Here is a 19843-nt window from a genome sequence, read left to right as displayed (position 1 = left end):
AATAAAATAAAAAAAAATCCCCTGGTATCTTGGTAGGACAGTTATAAAATTAGGAACATTTCTGAATATTCTAATGTTAGCCATCATAGTAGCAGACTCTTATGAAACTTCACAGTTTCTCTGGTCCTTCCTTCTTCCTAGCATCCCTTCCCCTCCATCCTTCCCTCCTTCCTTCCCTCCTCTCCCTTCCTATTATTCCCCCATATTTTGAGACAGGGTCTCTTTATGTAGCCCAGGCCAGCCTTGAACTCACCTTGCAGTTGGCTTCCCTTATTTGTTTGTTTTTGGTGGTACCAGGGTTTGAACTCAGCTTGAGCTTACACTCCACCACTTGAGCCACACTTCCATCATTTGGCTTTTATTGTTTTTCAGGTATTGTCTGTCATTTTGTGCCAGAACCAGCCTGAATTGTGATCCTTATATTTAAGTCCCCCTTCATAGCCGAGTGTCTGTGTTACCCAGCAATTCTTCTTGGGGTCATTGGATAAGGGTCTCATTAACTTTTGCTAGGACTAGCCTTGAACCTCAATCCTCATAAGTAGCTAAGATTCTAGGTGAGAGCCATTGTGCTGACCCTGGCTTCCCAATCTTAAACAACTTGAATAAACTGATGATTGGACAATAAGAAAAAAAACTTTTCTATGAGGAAGAAACTGTGAAAGTATAGCTATTTACTTACAACTCTAAAAATTTCTAAAATTCTAAAAAAATTTGTGATAGAATGGGCTCAAATAACAATGAGACGCCAATGTTTCCTAGATATATTAGTCCAATTCCTTAAGTGTTCTCATGTCTAGAGACTTTCCAGTGATAATTACCTGACACACTGTGTTGCTGGTAATTGTAGGAAGATGGAATTGCACCAATAGGAAGCTGTGGCTTTGGGTTGCCTGGTGGTACCTCATCATCATCTTCCCCAAAATGATGAACTTTCTCGTACTTTTCTAGATAACTGAAATAGAAAAACAGCACAATAAAAATTTATGAACAGGTGTATAATTTTTTTTTTTTTTTTGCCAGTCCTGAGGCCTGAACTCAGGGCCTGAGCATTGTGCTTGGACTTTCTCAAGGCTAGAGCCCTACCATTTGAGCCACATCACCACTTCTGGCTTTTTCTATAGGTGGAATCAAACCCAGATCTTTGTGCATGGTACACAAGCACTCTACTACTAGGCCAAACTCCCAGCCCTATAACTTATTTTTTAACTCCTACCAGATTTTCCTTTTCTAGATACCTCATATCTAAATAATCTTAATAATTATAAAATATCAGAAACTTAACTTGGTAATTGGTAACTTCTTTATCAGCAATATTGCAGATAAAAATCAATGCAATGGCTGGCTCTATAAAACGTTTTATCTTTTCAGAATATTGAAATGTAACTACGTATAGATGAACAGCAGTATATTTTGCTTATTGCTATTGTGTTTTGTTACACATAGTCACTGTCATTCTGATTCCTCTTAACTCTTTTTTTTTGGCCAGTTGTGGGCTTGAGCTCAGGGCCTGAGCACTGTCGTTGGACTTTCTCAAGGCTAGAGCTCTACTACTTGTGCCTCAGCACCACTTCTGGCTTTTTTCTATGTATGTGGTACTGAGGAATCGAACCTGGGTCTTCATGCGTGCTAGGCAAGCACTCAACCACTAGGCCAAATGCCAGGCTCTCCTCTTAACCAGTTCATTTACATTATTTCAGTAGGCCTTTTGGTATTTTTTAATTAACAACGTATTTTAGAGATATTAATATGTCAGTAAATGCTTCGTTACTTCATGCTTTTTTAATCACTGTACAAAATTTGATCCTATTGACACACAAGCTTTTAACTCTTTACTGAAACTCATGTAAGCTAATTTCAGAGTGTTTTTGTTTGCTTGCTTCTGTTTTCAGTCCTGGGGCTTAAAATCAGCCTGGACACTGTCCCTGGGCAGTTCAGCTCTACTACTTTGAGCCATAGTACCACTTCTGACATTCTGGTGACCAAGTGAAGAAAAAGAGTCTCACATACTTGTGCCCAGGCTGGTTTTGAACTGAAATCCTCAGATCTCAGCCTCCTGAGCAGCTAGGATTACAGGTGTGAGTCACAGGCACCTAGATGTAAGTTTTGTTTTTTGCTATCACAAATCATGCCACAACTACACATTCAACTGAATGTTTTCTTCAGAGGCACTAGAAATGTTATAGATGTTGCTTTCTAAACTTAAGTGTGCCTAATATATTTTGGCCAATTTAAAGCTATTCCCTACATCTCTTACTATATCACCATTACTGATTATAATCAATCCTAATATCCTTATGTCAGAGTAAATCACTGAGACAAACTGAGAGATTTCTAAACATTCTGGTAGTTTACAATTGATATATGGTTAAAAACAAACTAAAGATAATCTTCGTGAAATAACTGTTAACCAAATATATCAAGGAACAGTGAAGGTTTTGAAATTTTAAAATCAAGCTGGGTGCCAATTGTTCATACCTACAATCCTAGCTACTTGGAAGGGTGGAAATGACAGGATTACAGTTTAAGGCCAACCCAGGAAGAATATACACAGGACTCCTTTTCTCAACCAATAGCAAGTACCTGTCCCTTTCATTTTTTTTCATATATTTTTATTGTAATTAATAGAAGGGTTACATTATATTCACCAGACAGAAGGTGCATTACTTCACATACATTGATACCCTTTCTCATGTCTTAGGCCCCATTTCCCTCCCCCCACTCCCACCCCCATCTTGTTTTTCCCCCTTTCCTATCCGCTTTCAAATAACCAAATACACATATATCCAATACCCTTTCATCTTAAGTTATATGAGAGTCTGAGGTCAGAAGGATTGTAGTTCTAGGCCAAACCAGGCAGACAAGTGTTCAAGACTCAACTACAGTACGAACATACTGGTCATAGTTATGTGTATCTGTCACCCCAGGTCGGACTGGAAATCACAGTACAGTTACACACCTGGACAGGAAGCAAAACCTATCTTAAAAACAACCGACAGGGACCGGGAGTTTGGCCTACTGGTAGAGTGCTTGCCTAGCATGCACAGAGCCCTGGGTCTGCCCGAGCAGCCCCAGGACTGGCCAAAACACACACACACACACACACACACACACACACACACACACACACACACACACACACACACACACACACACACACACACACACACACACACACACACACACACACACACACACACACACACACACACACACACACACACACACACACACACACACACCAGCAAAACTAGGGGCATGGCTCAGCAGTAGAGTTTCTGTCTGAGATTCTAAGCTCAAAACACTAAGACTGTTTAAAAACAAACAAAACAAAACAAAACAACAAAAAACCCACAACAAAATCTTTGATGAAGCTATTTAGAGACTTCTTACTCAGTTGGCCATAGTAAATTTAATAATTCTGTATTTATCATTACAGTTGAGAATGAACACTATTACTAATAAAAGGGGACTATAAACATGAACTTTTCTTTCCTCACAAACCACCTGAAATGTCACATAAGCAATTTGAAGCAAACTCACAAATGGCACAAGTACTATATACTTATCCCAAATGGCATTTATTATTTCAGACATTAAAAACCACTAGGATTAAACTATAAGATTTCAAAACTACACAACTTCTAGCCCTTTGTGATACCCAGATATTATTATTCCCACAGTCAGATACTTTGTGCAATCATACAAAAATCCTCAAATTTGTTTTAGGGACATTTTTACAATTTTTGGAAATTCTTTTCCAAAAACAAACTGGTCTAAGTTCTAGTGATTATTGCCATTATTAAATATTTCACCAGAGGTGTCCTAGCTTTTGTCATTGAGTTCTGATTTCTTGTCCCTATCAATAAATAAGGTCAGTCTTTTTGTTTTTGTAGAGCCACATTACTAAAAATGTCAAGTATTAAAAGACAAAAACAAGCTAATACACAAAGTTACACTTAAACATCTGGTTTAATTCTCTGCCATGACTCTGAGTGAATATGCCAACAGATTATTGTGCTCATTCATTAAACTACAAAAGCTAGACTACGTATTTCTTTGTTTCTCCTCAAAGTCAATGGCATTACTCTAAACAGTTAACATAACTGAGTAAGTATTTATTGAGCTCCTATGGTAATCTGCTTAGTTTAAGACATATGTAAGTCTGTTAAAAGAAGATATCGTATATGACACTAAAAGTCTTGCTAGGCAAACAGAAAATTAGGATTCCTAGCTCAATTTAGGAGCAATGGATTACATCTTTTTCTTCAATCTGACATAGTCTACGCCACTATATGTATATGTGTGTGAGTGTATGAGTGTGTGTGAGTGTGTGTGTGTGTGTGTGTGTGTGTGTGTGTGTATTGGATGGGGGGGAGACTGTTCTGAGACTTGAATTCAGGGTCTATGCAGTTTCCTTTAGCCACACCTCCACTCCTGACTTTTTGCTGTTGATTACAGATAAAGAGTTTCATGGACTTTTTGGCCTGGACTGGCTTAAGACTGCACTGCTAAAATCTCAGCCTCCAAAACAGCCAGGATTACAAGCAGGAACCATCAGAGCCCATCTCTGTACCATGTTTTAAGACTTACAAGGAAGCAGAAATATAAAACGGTAAAGAATAATAAAGAATTAAATGGCACTGTTCAATTAGAAAGCTTGATTAAAGGCTGTAGTTTAATGGTAGAGAGCAGGTGCCTTGCATACCCAAGGCCTTAAGTTTGATCCCCAGAACAGTAAACAAACAAGCTTAAATATGAACAATACAATGGGCTCATTCAAACTAGCATCAAACATGTGCACTGTTACAGTGAATATGGGAAACTGTAACATAGTTCTTACAATATCTAAAATATTAACAAAAATTAGACTAGGATGAAAAAGACGGCATCACCATCGATATGATGGACTTTCTATTCAAATATCCAAGGAAATTATAAAAATAGTCACAAATCAATTTGATCACAAATCCACAATAAATTTGTGTAAGTTTTTATAAATTATATTATTATATAGTATTTGATGCACCTTATATAAAGGTACATTCTCTAATTGTAGTATAATTTTTTTCTTTTGCACCACTTAGAAAACTACCAATAATTTTATTGTGTAAATTTCATACAAAAATATGACTAATGCAATAATGCCTACCAACAGGTATGAATGCATTACACCTTATTTCAACCAATCATCTCTGATTATTTTCTAGAAATTCTCAGGATATAATTTCTCATCTGTAAATATTTTGGTAGGTTACTTGGAAATGAAATGCTACAACAATAATTACTACCATTTAATACAGATTGGTTATTTCTGGATCAAGGGGAAAAAGCCAAATGTGCATGGTACATATGTAAAGATGACACGGTTGATATTTTCCTCTCTCTTTAAAGCCAACTGAAATTAACCATTAAGAGAAAAAAAAATATCACATGATCATTCCTAAGCAACAAACTTTCAGAAATTCTGGTACATTTAAGGATCACAAATCTAACTTGCAAAACATTTTTTTTTTTTGAGAAAGCAGAATAGTCTAGTGAAAGTAGAAAAGATCCTAAGTCAAGCCACATGAAAGGAGAAGTATAATTTGGATTTCCTTGAGCCACTGAAGAACTGAAGCTGAAAAATGTGAAGTTTTCTCATAACAGAACCCAGTGATGACTATTTGGGGTTGAACAAATGGTTTGCCAAAGAAACAAAATCTGTATAAACTTCACCTTGTAGTTTTCTTTACCAAAATGAACCAAAAGACCCCAAGCTGTAGAGAAACTATGAGAATCATTAGCCTAGAAAGAATAGTATCATCAAGAAAAGGATACTGTCTTAGACTTTTTATTACTGTGCAATACATAACAGAAACAATTTAAAGAAGCTAAGATTTACTGTGTCTATTTCAGCAGTTTCAAGTCATAGCTTGCTCTATTGTGTCTATGCTAATAGCAAGGCAGACATACCATGGAATGCTGGCTGAGGGGAAGAATTCTGTTCCTCTCATGGTATCCAGTAGGCAAAGAAGTGCATGTACTTCCTTTTTTCCTTGTTTCCATTCTAGTCCTCAACCTCTAGGGTAGTAATATTCACATATAGGTAGAAACCATGCCCCTTAATTTGTTCTGTCTGAAAACAACTCCATAAATACAACCAGAGTTGTCTATTAATAATCTCCTAGATATGTCTCAATTCAATCAATTGACAATCAATGTTAGGCATCAGAGGTACTATGACTGATATACTAGCAAGTTCAAGATTAAATACCAAGGGGCTGTGAGTTTGGCCTAGTGATAGAGTGCTTGCCTAGCATGAACGAAGACCTGGGTTCGATTCCTCAGTACCACATACACATACATAGAAAAAAATGCCAGAAATAGTGCTGAGGCGCAAGTGGTAGAGCTCTAGCCTTGAGAAAGTCCAAGGACAGTGCTCAGGCCCTGAGCTCAAGCCCAGGACTGGAAAAAAGATTAAATAACAGCTGGGAGAAATCAGGGAAAGGGTAACATTGTCCAAAAAGAAATGTGACTTATCTAACTTTAATCCTTCTGTGTATCACCTATTTAACAGTAATTTTTTAAATTTTAAAAAGAGATTAAATAGCAGGTACAAACATGTATAGTGTCTTGTAAACCATAAAGGTCAAAGTTGGCTGGCATGGTAGCTCATGCCTGTAATCCTAGCTATTCTGGAGGCTGAGATCTGAGGATCGTCATTCAAAGCCAGCCATTTACAGCCAGCCAGGGCATGAAAGTCCCAGAGATTCTGATCTCTGATTAATCACTAGAAAACCAGGGATAGGGCAGTAGCCTTGAGCTGAAGAGTTCAGGGACAGCACCCAGGTCCACAGTCCAAACACTAAGACCCCCCCCCCACACACACACACAACATACAAAACAACCCAAAGATACCACCTTACCCCAATCAGAATGGCCAATATTCTGAACTCAGACAACAACAAATGTTGGTGAGATGTGGAGAAAGAGGGGCCATACTGCACTACTGGGTAGGAATGTAAACTAGTACAACCACTCTGGAAAGCAGTCTGGAGATTCCTCAAAAACTAAACATAGAGGGGAGTCAATGTTCAAGAAGTAATGTACCCATTACCTGACAAATGTAACTGTAATCCCTCTATATATTACCCCTCAATAAAATACAATTAAAAAAAAACCAACAAGAAAACTAAACATAGATCTTCCCTACGACCCAACTATACCACTCCTACACATCTACCCTGAGCATCATAACCCAGGATATGATAAGGATACCTGCACAGCCATGTTCATCACTGCACTATTCATAATAGCCAAGCATTGGAAACAACCCAGATGCCCCACTACAGATTAAAAAAAAAAATGTGGGACATATATACAATGGAATTCTACATAGCCACCAGACAAGATAAAATAATGGCATTCGCAGGAAAGTGCATGGAACTAGAGCAAATCATGGTGAGTGAGGTAAGACCAAAGGAACAAAAGGTGCATGGTCTCCTTTATATGTGAATATTAGATCCAAACAGTAAAAGAGCAATGACTCAATACTTAGGTATTCTGGGTCATTGACATGAATTTAAATATAAATATACAAATATACAGATATAAACATATAGGTCTATAATAGGATACCTATTCTACAGACATATATTGACATATTATATAGATTGATATATCTATGATATATACAGATTCAGCTTAATTTTAATTATGTTCTTAAATTTATGTGTCAATGGTTGAAGAGATTTTTTTTTCTTGGATACTTGCTTGTAGAACATAACATCTGCAATATGATGTAAAAACTCAGTTTTAACAAAAGCTTTAATTTAAAATAAGGAAAAACTAATGAAAATAACTGGCAGACAAAACTGAAAAGATACATATGACAAACAGTGCATAAACATAAGAAAAAAAATCTACAAACTGATAGTCTTACAAGACTAGAATATATGGAACAGAAGCCTCCCTGAGAAAGATCCTTATGCATAAGCTTGATTTGGGGCCAAGGGTTTGGACTATGGGTAGAGTGCTTGTCTATCATACACGAAGAGCCAGGTTTGATTCCCTGGTACCACATACATAGAAAAAGCCGGAAGTGGGTGCTGTGGCTCAAGTAGTACAACTCTATCTTTGAGAAAGCTCAAGGACAGTGCTCAGGCCCTGAGTTCAAGGTCCAGGTCCAGGACTAATAGGAGGAGGGGGGAGGAAAAAAGCTTAATATATACATCAGAAAGCTCCCTGGTACAGTAATTAATATCAGGTACATGGCCCATTAGGAAACAATTAACAAAGGCCAAAACCACTCACATAGGAGATTTAGGCTTCAAAAACAGGAAAATATTGATCTTAAAAGTTACACAGAATATCTGAACAAGAATCTGACTTCTCTTTGAAATTAACTAAGAAAAAAATAATAAATATCAGTCTGGAGGAAAAAAGCTTTCTCACAATAATTCCCTGCACAGTTATATTTCTCATCTAAGATAACTCATTATTCAAACAAACACATATACACAGTACTCTAATTGATCAATAAAAATTATCAAAAAAGAAAGATAAATAATTGCTGCCAAAAGCAAGAAAGAGAATGTGGAAAAATAGTATTGGTCAAAGGGTACAAACTTTCAATTATGAATAAAATCAGGGGACTTGTATAAACATGGTGATTATAGCTAGTAATACTCAATTGCATACTCGGAATTGGCTGAAATGTTGCCATCACAAAACAGAAAGGGTAATTAGATGTAATGACAGATATGCTAACAAACTTAACCTTGGTAAGCATTTCAAACTATATGTGTATCATATGAAAACAACACATGTAGCTTAAAATCATACCATTTTCTCAATTACAACTTGATAAAATTGGAAAATTTTAAAGGTTGAGTGATGGTTATATAGCAGAAATGACAGAATGGGCATGGAAACTAAACTCAAATGATTTTCAACAATGCCTTTTGAATTATAGAAGAGAATGCAAATGTTATTGGCAACTGCAAAAATAGAATGTAAAAATGTGAAACTATGAATATAATTTGAAAATGGTATTCCTAATATGAAGTTCAAGAAATTTTCCACAAAAAAAATGGAAAAAGAAAAGGTCATCATTGGGGCCGGGAGTTTGGCCTAGTGGTTAAAGTGCTTGCCTAGCATGCATGAAGACCCGGGTTCAATTCCTCGGCACCACATACATAGAAAAAAAGCCGGAAGTGGTGCTGAGGCTCAAGTGGTAGAGCTCTAGCCTTGAGAAAGTTCAAGGACAGTGCTCAGGCCCTGAGCTCAAGCCCAGGACTGGCAAAAAAAAAAAAAAAAAAAAAAAAAGAAAAGGTCATCATTAAAAAGAACTAAAACTGAATGCCAAGAGTTTGACCTAGTGGTAGAGTGCTTGCTTAGCATGCTTAGTCCTTGGTACCCCATATATAGAAAAAAGCTGGAAATGGTACTGTAGCTCAAGTGGCAGAGCTCTGCTAGCCTTGAGGGAAAAAAAAAAGCCTAAGGACAGTGTTCAAACCCTGACCACAAGACCCAGGACTGGCAAAAAATAAACAAAAAACAAAACAAAAAAAAAAATAACAAAAAAATAACAATAACAACAAAAAACAACTAAAATTACTATCTTCTATTAGAAAAGAAAACAAGATGAGTTCATATTCTCTCTGTTAATATTAAAGGAACTTTAGGCCAAGAGTTTGGCCTAGTGATAGAGTGCTTGTGTACCATGCATGAAGACCCAGGATCAATTCCTCAGTACCACATACATAGAAAACCCAGAAATGATGCTGTGGCTCAAGTGGTAGAGCTCTTGCCTTGAGAAAGCCCAAGGACAGTTCTCAGGCCCTGAGTTCAAGCCCAGGACTGGCAAACAAAACAAAACAAAACAAAACAAAAATTTATTCTAAGATATACCTCTAAATTTTTTCTAACTATTTAACAGAAAAATTAGCATCATTTTCCAAACCACGATAAGGCAATGAAAACATGAATGAATTTAAATATGTTGAATACAGAAGTAAAAAAAAGAATTTTCTATAAGCCAAGGTGCTGGTGGCTCATGCCTTTAACCCTGGATCTGAAATCTGAGGATCCTGATTTAAAGATAGCCCAAACAGACAAAGCTCAGAGACTTCTATCTCCAATAAAAAGCCAGAGGTGGAGGTTCTGAATTCAAGTCCAGAACAAGCACACAAAAAAAGTAAAAAGCAGGAAAAGAGAAGAGGAGAGGAGAGGGGAGGGGTAGGGAGGGGAGTGGAAGGGAGGGTTCTGAATTCAAGCCCAGTACAAGCACACAAAAAAGTAAAAAGCAGGAAGAAAGGGGAGGGGAGGGGAGGGAAGAGGAGAGGAGAGGTCCTGTGTAACATAGTAGACCTAATACTCTTAGGCATATACCCTAGGGGTAGGGAATGAAGATAAGACAAGCCATGATGAAGATAAGTCAAGTCCATGATGGAGTTCAAGACCCACAACTGACCAGAAACAACAACAACAACAAAAATCTATTGAAAAGATGATTAGTTTTTGTATCTTGGAATAAACTCACATTTACTTTTTTTTTGGTTGGCATGGGGCTTGGACTCTGGGCCTGGGTGTTGTCCCTGAGCTCTTCAGCTCAAGGCTACCACTCTACCCCTGCAGTTGGAATCTCACAGTCTTCAGAGCCTCAGATCTCAGCCTCCTGAGTAGCTAGGATTACAGATGTTAGCCACCATGCCTGGCACATTTACTAATTTACCTATGTGTTATATTACAGTATTAAAACTAAAAACTAGTAATAAATTATGTCAATTTAAAAATTTATGTAAAATGTAAACAGGAAAAAAAATCTGCAGTTCCTTGAAAATGCATGTGAGACTTCAGATGCCATAGAAAGTAATTACGATAGATATTAAAATAATAGGTAGATGAAACAATCTATTAACATCACTAAACACATGCATGAAAGATTCTAAATATTTTACTGCAGAAATCCAATGATAGTTCAATATGGCATATTCACCAATGGATCAAAGAAAAAGGGCAAATTCACCAATGGATCAAAGAAAAAGGGTAAATATAAACTGGTAAGACAACAAGCATTTAATAAAAATGAAGCATATATGCTTTACTAAAAAAGAAAATAATGAGAAATTCTATTATATCTGTGTATTTGGACCTTTTCTGTAGTACCTTTGTTGTACAACTGAAGAGTATTTCCAACACACCTTCTTTTCCACACACGCCTTTGCAGGATTTCACAATCCACCTGAGCTACAATTCTTCCTCTGTAGAAGACAGCCCTTCAACACTGGGCACACACACAAAATATCCCAGCAGGGAGAGACACTTCACTTATGAATTGACACCGCTCTTCTTCCCTTGTACCATATATTAGGAAGTTCATATTTTACTCATCCCATTTGAGACAATATGGAGGAAGCAACTGTGGAGCCTTCACTTATGTTAGATTTCATATACTGTCTTATTGGTGTGAGTACAGGTTAAGTGTATTTAAAAGCAGTACTATCTCTGGGCACTGGTGCTCAATCTGTATTTTGGAAGTTGTGATCTGAGGATCAAGGTTGAGGCCAGCCTCGGCAGGAAAGCTCATGAAACTCCTATCTCCCATTAACTACCAAAAGCTAGAAGTGGAGGTGTGGGCTGGACACCGTGGCTCACACCTGTAATCTTAGCTACTCAGGAGGCTGAGATCTGAGGATCAAGGTTCAGAGCCAGCCCCAGCACTAAAGAACTAAAGATTAGATCGTAAGACTCTTTATCTCCAATTAACCAGGAGAAAACCGGAAGTGGTGCTGTGACTCAAGGGGTAGGGTGGAAGAGCTCTGGAATAGAACCCAGGCCTACAGTCCAAGGCCCCACAACTGATAACAACAAAGAAAAAGGAAAAAAGGAAAAGAAGTAGAGCTGTGGCTCTAGTGGTAGGTATAGCCTTAAGCAAAAATGCTCAGGAATAGCACTCAAACCTTGACTTCAAGACCCAAGACAACACACACACACACACACACACACAAAATCTAATTTTAGCTAAACCACCTCCCACAAAAAAATAAGTGTTAGATTTAGTAGATTCTCCAAAGAAACCTCAGCTGGAATAATGCAAGGATAAATAAGAAAATGACAGAGAAGACACTGTGAATATAAGCACACTGCAGAACATACTCTGATCAAAAGCAATTATACTAAACAATCAGATAGGAAAGATCAAAAGATTTTCAAATTAATCCACCTAAATCTGAACTATGGATACACATATGCTAACCATGACAAAAATCTTCTAAGTTAATGCTATACTTTGTGTGTGCGCGCGGGCGTGTGTGCATGCATATGTGAAAGTCCTGGAACTCAGGACGTAGGCACTGTCCTTACACTTTTTTGCTCAAAGCTAGCACTCTACCACTTGTGCCAGTTTTGGAGGGAGTAGTTAGTTGGAGTTAAGAGTCTCACAGCCTTTCCTGCCCAATCTGGCTTTGACTACAATCCTTAGATCTGAGTTTCCTGAGAACATAGGATTTACAGGCGTGAGCCACTGGCATCAGGAAAGGCTATAGGTTTGTTAGTTGATGATATGCAAGATAGTTAAACCTAAGTATTCAGAATTTTCTAAAAATAAATCTCTGGGATCAGGCGTATGGCCTAGTGGTTAAGAGTGGTTAACACCCTGGGTTTGATTCTTTAGTACTACATACACAGAAAAGGCTGGAAATGGTACCGTAGCTCAAGCTGTAGAGTGCCATCCTTGAAAAAGTCCAGTGCTTAGGCCCTTAGTTCAAGCCCCAGGATTGGAAAAAATAAAAAATAAGAATTAAAAGAAAAAAAACCAACAAAACTAAACCCCTGCATTCATTTCAGCAATATTTTCAAGCATTTAAACTTTGTTTTTTTAACCCAGTTGCTGAGTAGGTAGAATTACAGGCATGAGCCACTGGCATGAAGTTTAATCAGCACTTTTTAAAGCTGAAAGAGTATTATTTTAAGTAGGTTTAAAAATTTAAGAAATATTTATGAAAGTGTTCAGAGGCTAACTTCCATATCACTAGAGAAGTATTTTTTTTTCCTCACGACAACCATAGCTAAATTAATAAGTGGAAGTTATGTCAATAAAACAAATAATGTAAAGTTTTAAGAAAACTGACCAAAGAGATAAAAAAACAAGGATGATAACAAATCTCACCCTGGTAAGTTTTTTATATAGCTGGTATTTCTAACATGTCTAAGCTTATGGTATTTATGTTTCTCTTTCAAAAATTAAATTCACACTACTTTTTGGTGAATCATGAAAGAAAAGCTGTACTAGAGAAGATACATACTGTTAAGTATAACTACTCTTTAGGAAAATACTTCCAGAAAAACATAGTTTTACTTAAAACCACAATGAATAGGCAGCTGCTTTAACTAAGATGGGGGGATGGGAGAGGGAGTAGATAGTTACAAAGGGATATGGAAAAGTGGAGGAAAAAAACAAGGAACAATTACAGGGTAAGATTACACAGGGGAAATTCATTTCCTACATCATCTGCAGATAGGTCAATGTAACAAAGATGGACATCAGCAATGCCAAAAGGGTACAAGTGGGTACACATGCGTGTGTGTGTGTGTGTGTGTGTGTGTGTGTGTGTGTACTGTACAAAGAGCAGTTTTAGATGTCAATCTTGAGAGAAGTTATCACTTTATTTTTCAAAAGTACGATAAGTATGAAACAAGTAGTATCTTACTCTGAAGGTCATTTAGAAACAGAAACACTGACAAATAGGAGATGGGAACTGCCAAAGAAGTTATTCTGAATAAAATATAACATATGTACTTATGAAATCCAGTAGTGAGACTTCTTGGTGGAACGAACATACACACAGGCATGCAAAACAAAACAAAATCAAGAAAAATAAGCTCAGATTTGGGGAGTGGGCACCAGTGGGAGGGAGGAAGTGCTAACAAAGACAGTAAATGAGGACAAATATGATCCACATAGCTTAATTACATGTGTGAAAACAGAACAATGAAATCTGTTCCAATTGCTTTAAGGATTGGGGAGAAAGATAAAGGGAGTAGGGCAGATCTTGATACATTATATGCATGTGTGGATATATCACAATGAAACTGCCTTTGTACAACTAATGTGTGCTAATTAAAAAACAAACATCAAATCTACACTTCTAGGCACCGGTGCTACTTTAACAATGAAAAGAAAGTCAATACTCTTACAAAGAAAGTCAGCACAGGTGCAGGTGACTTACACCTGTTATCCTAACTACTTGAGAGGTGAGACCAGAGGACTGCAGCAAAATCAGCCAGAAATTTCCACAATACTTTACCTCCAATTAACTAACAAAATGCTGGACAGGGATTAAGCCTCACATGATAGTGTTTCAGCAGTAAGCAAGAAAGCCTAGTAAGACTGTGAGACACTAAGTTCAAACTCTAAAACTGGGAGGGAAGGAAGGAAGGAAGGGAGGAAGTTAGGAAGGGAGGAAGTTAGGAAGAAAGGCAGGGAGGGAGGGAGGGAGGGAGGGAGGGAGAGAGGGGAAGGAAAGGAAAGGGAAGGGAAGGGAAGGACAGGAGGGGAGAAGATAGGAAAGGGGGGTGCATAGTATATGGGAGGATATTTGTATACTATGAATAAATTCTGTTATTTTTATAGAAGAGGATTGACCAGCTAATGATTCTGGTATCCACAGGATGTCCTGGAACCAATTCATCATACATATCTAGGAACAACTGTATTCTCCTTCCTCTCAGCTGCTCAAGCAATTTCTGTAACCCAACCCAACCCCTAACTCCAGACAGTTACTTTCCCTGAACCAGTTAAAATTAAAATGGATCATGCAGGGAGTGGTAGCTCACACCTGTAATCCTAGCTACTCAGGAGGCTGAGATCTGAGGATTGACGTTCAAAGGCAACCTGGGAACTAAAGTCCTTGAGACTCTTTTCTCCAATTAATCATTAGAAAATGGGAAGTGGGGCTGTGGCTCAGGGGTAAGGCGGTACCCTTGAGCTGAAGAGCTCAGGGACAGTGACCAGGCCGAGTTCATGTTTTCTGTGACCTTGACATTTTCTAAAGAGTATAGGGTAACAGTTTTATAGAATGCTTCTTGATTTGTATTCATCAATGTTTCTTCATAAACTGAGAAAGATAATGCATTATGATGGAGTTGGAGGCAAGGTTTAGATGGAAGAGCACTAGCCAAAAAAACAAATGTCAGGTACCAAGCTTGAGTCCTGGCCTCAGAACAAAAGAAAAAAAAAAAAGTAAAGATAATGCAGGAATGTGACAGGCGTGACCTGGCATCCTGGTATTTACTCTAGAAAACATGCATCTACCACATTGTAAGTTCTGTCACTTCGTTACAATTGAGAGTATTAGGTTAATGTGCCATAAGGTTACCCTTTTCCTTTTAAAAATAAGTAGTATACTTCCACTTGTTCTGATGATTCTTGACTAAATTGGTTATTACTTCTATATTTATTAGGTAGCATTCTTCTATAATTGACTTCTTTCCATTTTCCTCTGATTATCATTCACTTATTTGTAACCAAACATTCAAATCCTTCTTTTTGATAACCATTATTGTTCCTATAATTACAAAGTCTAATGCTCAAAATTTGTTCCAGATTCAGCCAGTGGGAACTCTTTCACTTGGGATTGTGTATGCTTGATGTGTCGCTATCATTTACTGAACATTCTGTGGCTTATTTATGACACAATAAATTGGTCTAATTAGTCTGGTCTCCTATTTTCTTTGTTCTAATCCTAGGACCAATCCTTTCAACCAAGAATCATTGTTTATTTTTAATAAGAAATGATGTTTTAAAAACTTCTGCCTTAACATAAGTGCCTATTTATTTATTTATTGCCAGTCCTGGGCTTGAGCACAGGGCCTTGAGAAAGTCTAGAGCTCTACCACTTGAGCCTCAGCACCAGTTCCGGCTTCTTTCTGTGTATGTAGTACCGAGGTACTGGATTTTTGTGCATGCTAGGCAAGCATTCTACCACTAGGCCAAACTCCCAGCCACAAGCTATGCCTATTATAGAAAGAATATTATTGCCTTGTAGGCCATTTCACTATTCATAAGGCATAGTGGCTCAAGCCTGTAATGCTACCTACTCAGAGGGAGATTATGGGGGCTGTTGGGTGAGGTGTCACGATTTAAACTAGTCTTGTCATGTGGACATAAAGCAAGACCTTTTCTCAAAAATGCAAAAAGAGACTAAGTGGATCAAGTCATAGAGTACCTGTCTAGCAAGATCCCAAGTTCAAATTTTTGTACTGTACCCTAACAAACAAGAAATACAAACATATACATGTATAATGTGTAAAATGTATACCCAATGTCAATATCAGTTTTCCTTTTTCCATATTTTAAAGCCTGTTCTCTCATAATGAGAAATCCAGCACATGCTATCTGGAATAAACTTTTTGCTCAATCTTAGAATAAACAAACTCAGAATTCAATTTTTACAATTATTTTTCTTGTCACACCAATGAGCAAATCATCTGAAATACAAGCTTGTTTTTGTTTTCATTCCATGTTAGGTTCATTCTTCCACAACCTTGATTTTTAACGTTCAAATCTGCCATTATTTATTAACTATGAACCAATTTTCATCATAAAAACCAAATTTTCCAGTTACGCCAAGACATAATAATTTATATGATTCATTTTGTTTTTGTCAGACAGGGTCTAGCTACTGTCTCTGAGTTTTCTTTCTTTTTTGCCAGTCCTGTGGGGTTTGAACTCAGGTCCTGAGCACCATCCTTGGGGATTTCTCAAGGCTAGAGCTCTACCACTTGAGCCACAGCACCATTTTTCTATGTGGTACCAAAGAATTGAACCCAGAGCTTCATGCATACTAGGCAAGCACTCTACTGCTAGGCCACACTCCTGGCATTCTACCACTTTGAGCCACAGCGCCACTTCCAGTTTTTTTTTTAGTGGGTATTTGGAGGGGGGGGGGGAAGAACAGTAATTGGAGATAAAACTCTCTAATTATTTTTGCCCTGGCTGGAGACAAACTGCATTCCTCAAATCTCAGCTTCCTGAACAGTGAGGATTATAGGCCTGGCTTTTTTTTGTTTGTTTTGTTTTTTCTTAATTTTTTTGGTATTCAGTAATGTCTATTTTTGTTTTGTTTGCCTACCTTTGTAAGCAATACATTTGCAATGTCTCAATCTCATTTTATTGATTTGTTACTTGTTCAGTTGCTTATCCTTTATAGTAAGTTTAAGTGGTATTTTCTGACTCTCAACTACTGATTTTACAACATTTAATAGGCCCATTCTTCTTTACCTCTTCCTTTATAGCTTTATTATTTCCACTCTGCAAAACACGTGTGATTTCCATATTACATTTTTGCAAAATTTTCAAGAAAAAATAATGGTCAGGATGGAAATGCACTAATTAAGTTCCAATGAAAATTTTGTATAATTGTCAGATGGAATTTCAAAACAAAGGATCATGATGTAATTACTATGTAAACACCATGATAAATGCGTTCCTTTCTTTCGTTTATTGTTCTTCCACTATGAAAAAAAAAAAAAACAAAAACCAAGTACCAAAACAAACTCAACATAGAAACAGACCTTTGAGAACCAGGAGTGTAGCCCAGTCGTAGAGTGCTCGCCTAGCATGCATGAAGCCCTGGGTTCGATTCCTGGGTACCACATACACATAAAAAGTCAGAAGTGGCACTGTTGCTCAAGTGGCAGAGTGCTAACCTTGAGCAAAATGTGTCCAAGGATAGTACCCAAGCCCTGAGTTCAAGAGCCAGGACTGGCAAATAAAACAAAAAACAAAAAAACCCACAGACCTTTGACAACAGATGAGTCATTGAATTGTTTTTTTGTTTTGTTTTTTTTTTTAATTAAAACTGATCTCTTAGAGTATGAATGAGGGACAACTACAATGTATGAGGTGAAAGAATTTTGTGGTATTACCTTCACATATATGAGAAGTATTTTATGCAGATATTCAACCAAAAATGAGAGCTTCCTTACTTCTTTGCTAATCATAGTACTCAGGGAGTTTGGGGAACTCCTTAAAGTGATGATCGGGAGAATCTATTCTCACAATAAAAATATCACTAATGAAAAAAAAATTTACTCTTCACTTCCAGGCAGCTTTAACATATGAGTTTTATCCAAATAGATATTTTTGCCTCAACTTTGGAATTTTTAGGAACTAACAGATTTTGTATACAAAGCCGGGGAGATAGAAGTTGACAGACCAACTCCTGATTGTCCAAATTTCTTGTAAATTTGTCATTGATTCAAATTAGTCAGTTTAGCCAAGATTGATTTATATTTGGAAGTAATTATAGTTTATGATCCAATCATTTCACTTCTAGGAATCTAGATTACAACTTGAGAAGAAATAAGAAAAGAATTTTTTTGTTTTTGTTTTTTTGCCAGTCCTGGGCTTGAGCTCAGGGCCTGAGCATTGTCCTTGGACTTTCTCAAGGCTAGAGCTCTACCACTTGAGCCTTAGCACCACTTCTGGCTTTCTTCTATGTATGTGGTACCGAGGAATCAAACCCGGGTCTTCGTGCATGCTAGGCAAGCACTCTACCACTAGGCTAAATTCCCGGCCCGGAAGCTACACTTTTAAGAGTCTTATATGGAATTACTATATAGTTGTTAAAACAAAAATATTCAAAGAGTCTGTCTGTAACCCCACCACTCAGGAGACAGTTTGGAAAACTGGAAGTTCCAAGGAAACTTGGGGTACACAGAAAATCCTGTCTAAAACAAACATACAAAGTAGATTTTTATATAAGAACATGTAATTTTTAAAAGACATCAACTATGTCTGTGGTATATTTCTATGCAATAACAATAGAAACAGATATAAGCTTGCATATAAACATTTCTGGGTAAGAAAAATTACAATAGTTGTTATCTTTACAGCATTCTCATTTTTATGTTATTTAATTTTTTTCTTTTTAAGATATATGCCTAATTGCTTTCTGATTTTTTTTTAAAGCTCTTACTAAGAACTAATTTAAGCTAGGCATGATGGTACATAAGCCTGTAATGGCTGAGGCTGGATGATAACAAGTGTGAGGCTAGCTGGGGTTCTCTTTGACGCCAACTGGAAACACATGGCAAGACCCTGTCTCAAAAACAAACAAGCAAAATCCATTATTGGGAAGTATGGTTCAAATGACAGAATACCAAATGCATAAGGATGAGTGGAAAAAACCAGAGAACCCAAGAGAGAAAGAGAGAAAGACAGAGAGGGTAGGGGAGGAAAGGAAAGAAGGAAGAAGAAAAGAGAAAGGAAGGAAATCAATTTTAAAGGTGCAATACTTAAATGAATTTGGGGACAAAAGCATAAGAAGGGGTATCAATGTGTGAGAAGTAAAGCACCTGGTAAATGTAACTGTAATCCCTCTATATATTACCTTGATAATAAACAATAAAATGAAAAAAAAGGCAAATGAATTTGAGTCAATAGACTAGACGTAGTTTATATGAAAAAGCTTCTTAAGGCTTTTCACATCTATGTAGATAATGCTAGTGTTGAATATTTTATTTATAGTAAATCCTCTTACATTACCTAAGGTCTCTGCTTTCTTTTTACTCAGTCTACCTTTTTTTTCCCCTTTCTAATTTTTAGCTCTTCCTCCTCTTTCATGATTTCCAGTTAATTTCTTTTCTTCTCCTCCTTATCTTTTTAACCTTTTGCCATCTTCCCTTTATATTCCTTTGTTTCCTCAGTCTTCCTATCCCTTCAGTCTTTTCCATGTTAAAGTACCATCTTGAAATGTACCATCTCAAGAACATATGCCTAGTATTTGGAGACTATAAGCTATAATATGACCATAAATTAAATGAAAATCACATAATTCATGTTACTAAGGTAATTTTT

General features: G+C 37.1%; 1 protein-coding gene across 1 annotated transcript in view; it reads right to left on the bottom strand.

The window, feature by feature from the left end:
* The window catches only part of Arid2 (AT-rich interaction domain 2), a 149633-nt gene that overhangs the window by 66340 nt on the left and 63450 nt on the right, over positions 1–19843 (bottom strand). The window contains exon 5 of the mRNA XM_090324527.1: positions 819–952. Coding sequence (XP_090180653.1) covers positions 819–952 — 134 coding nt within the window. The remainder of the gene's footprint in view (positions 1–818; positions 953–19843) is intronic.

Source organism: Megascapheus bottae, chromosome 2 (assembly GCF_031878675.1).
Source record: "Megascapheus bottae isolate mThoBot1 chromosome 2, mThoBot2.hap1, whole genome shotgun sequence".
Classification (NCBI taxonomy): domain Eukaryota; kingdom Metazoa; phylum Chordata; class Mammalia; order Rodentia; family Geomyidae; genus Megascapheus; species Megascapheus bottae.
This window is presented reverse-complemented; position numbering and strand designations above follow the sequence as displayed.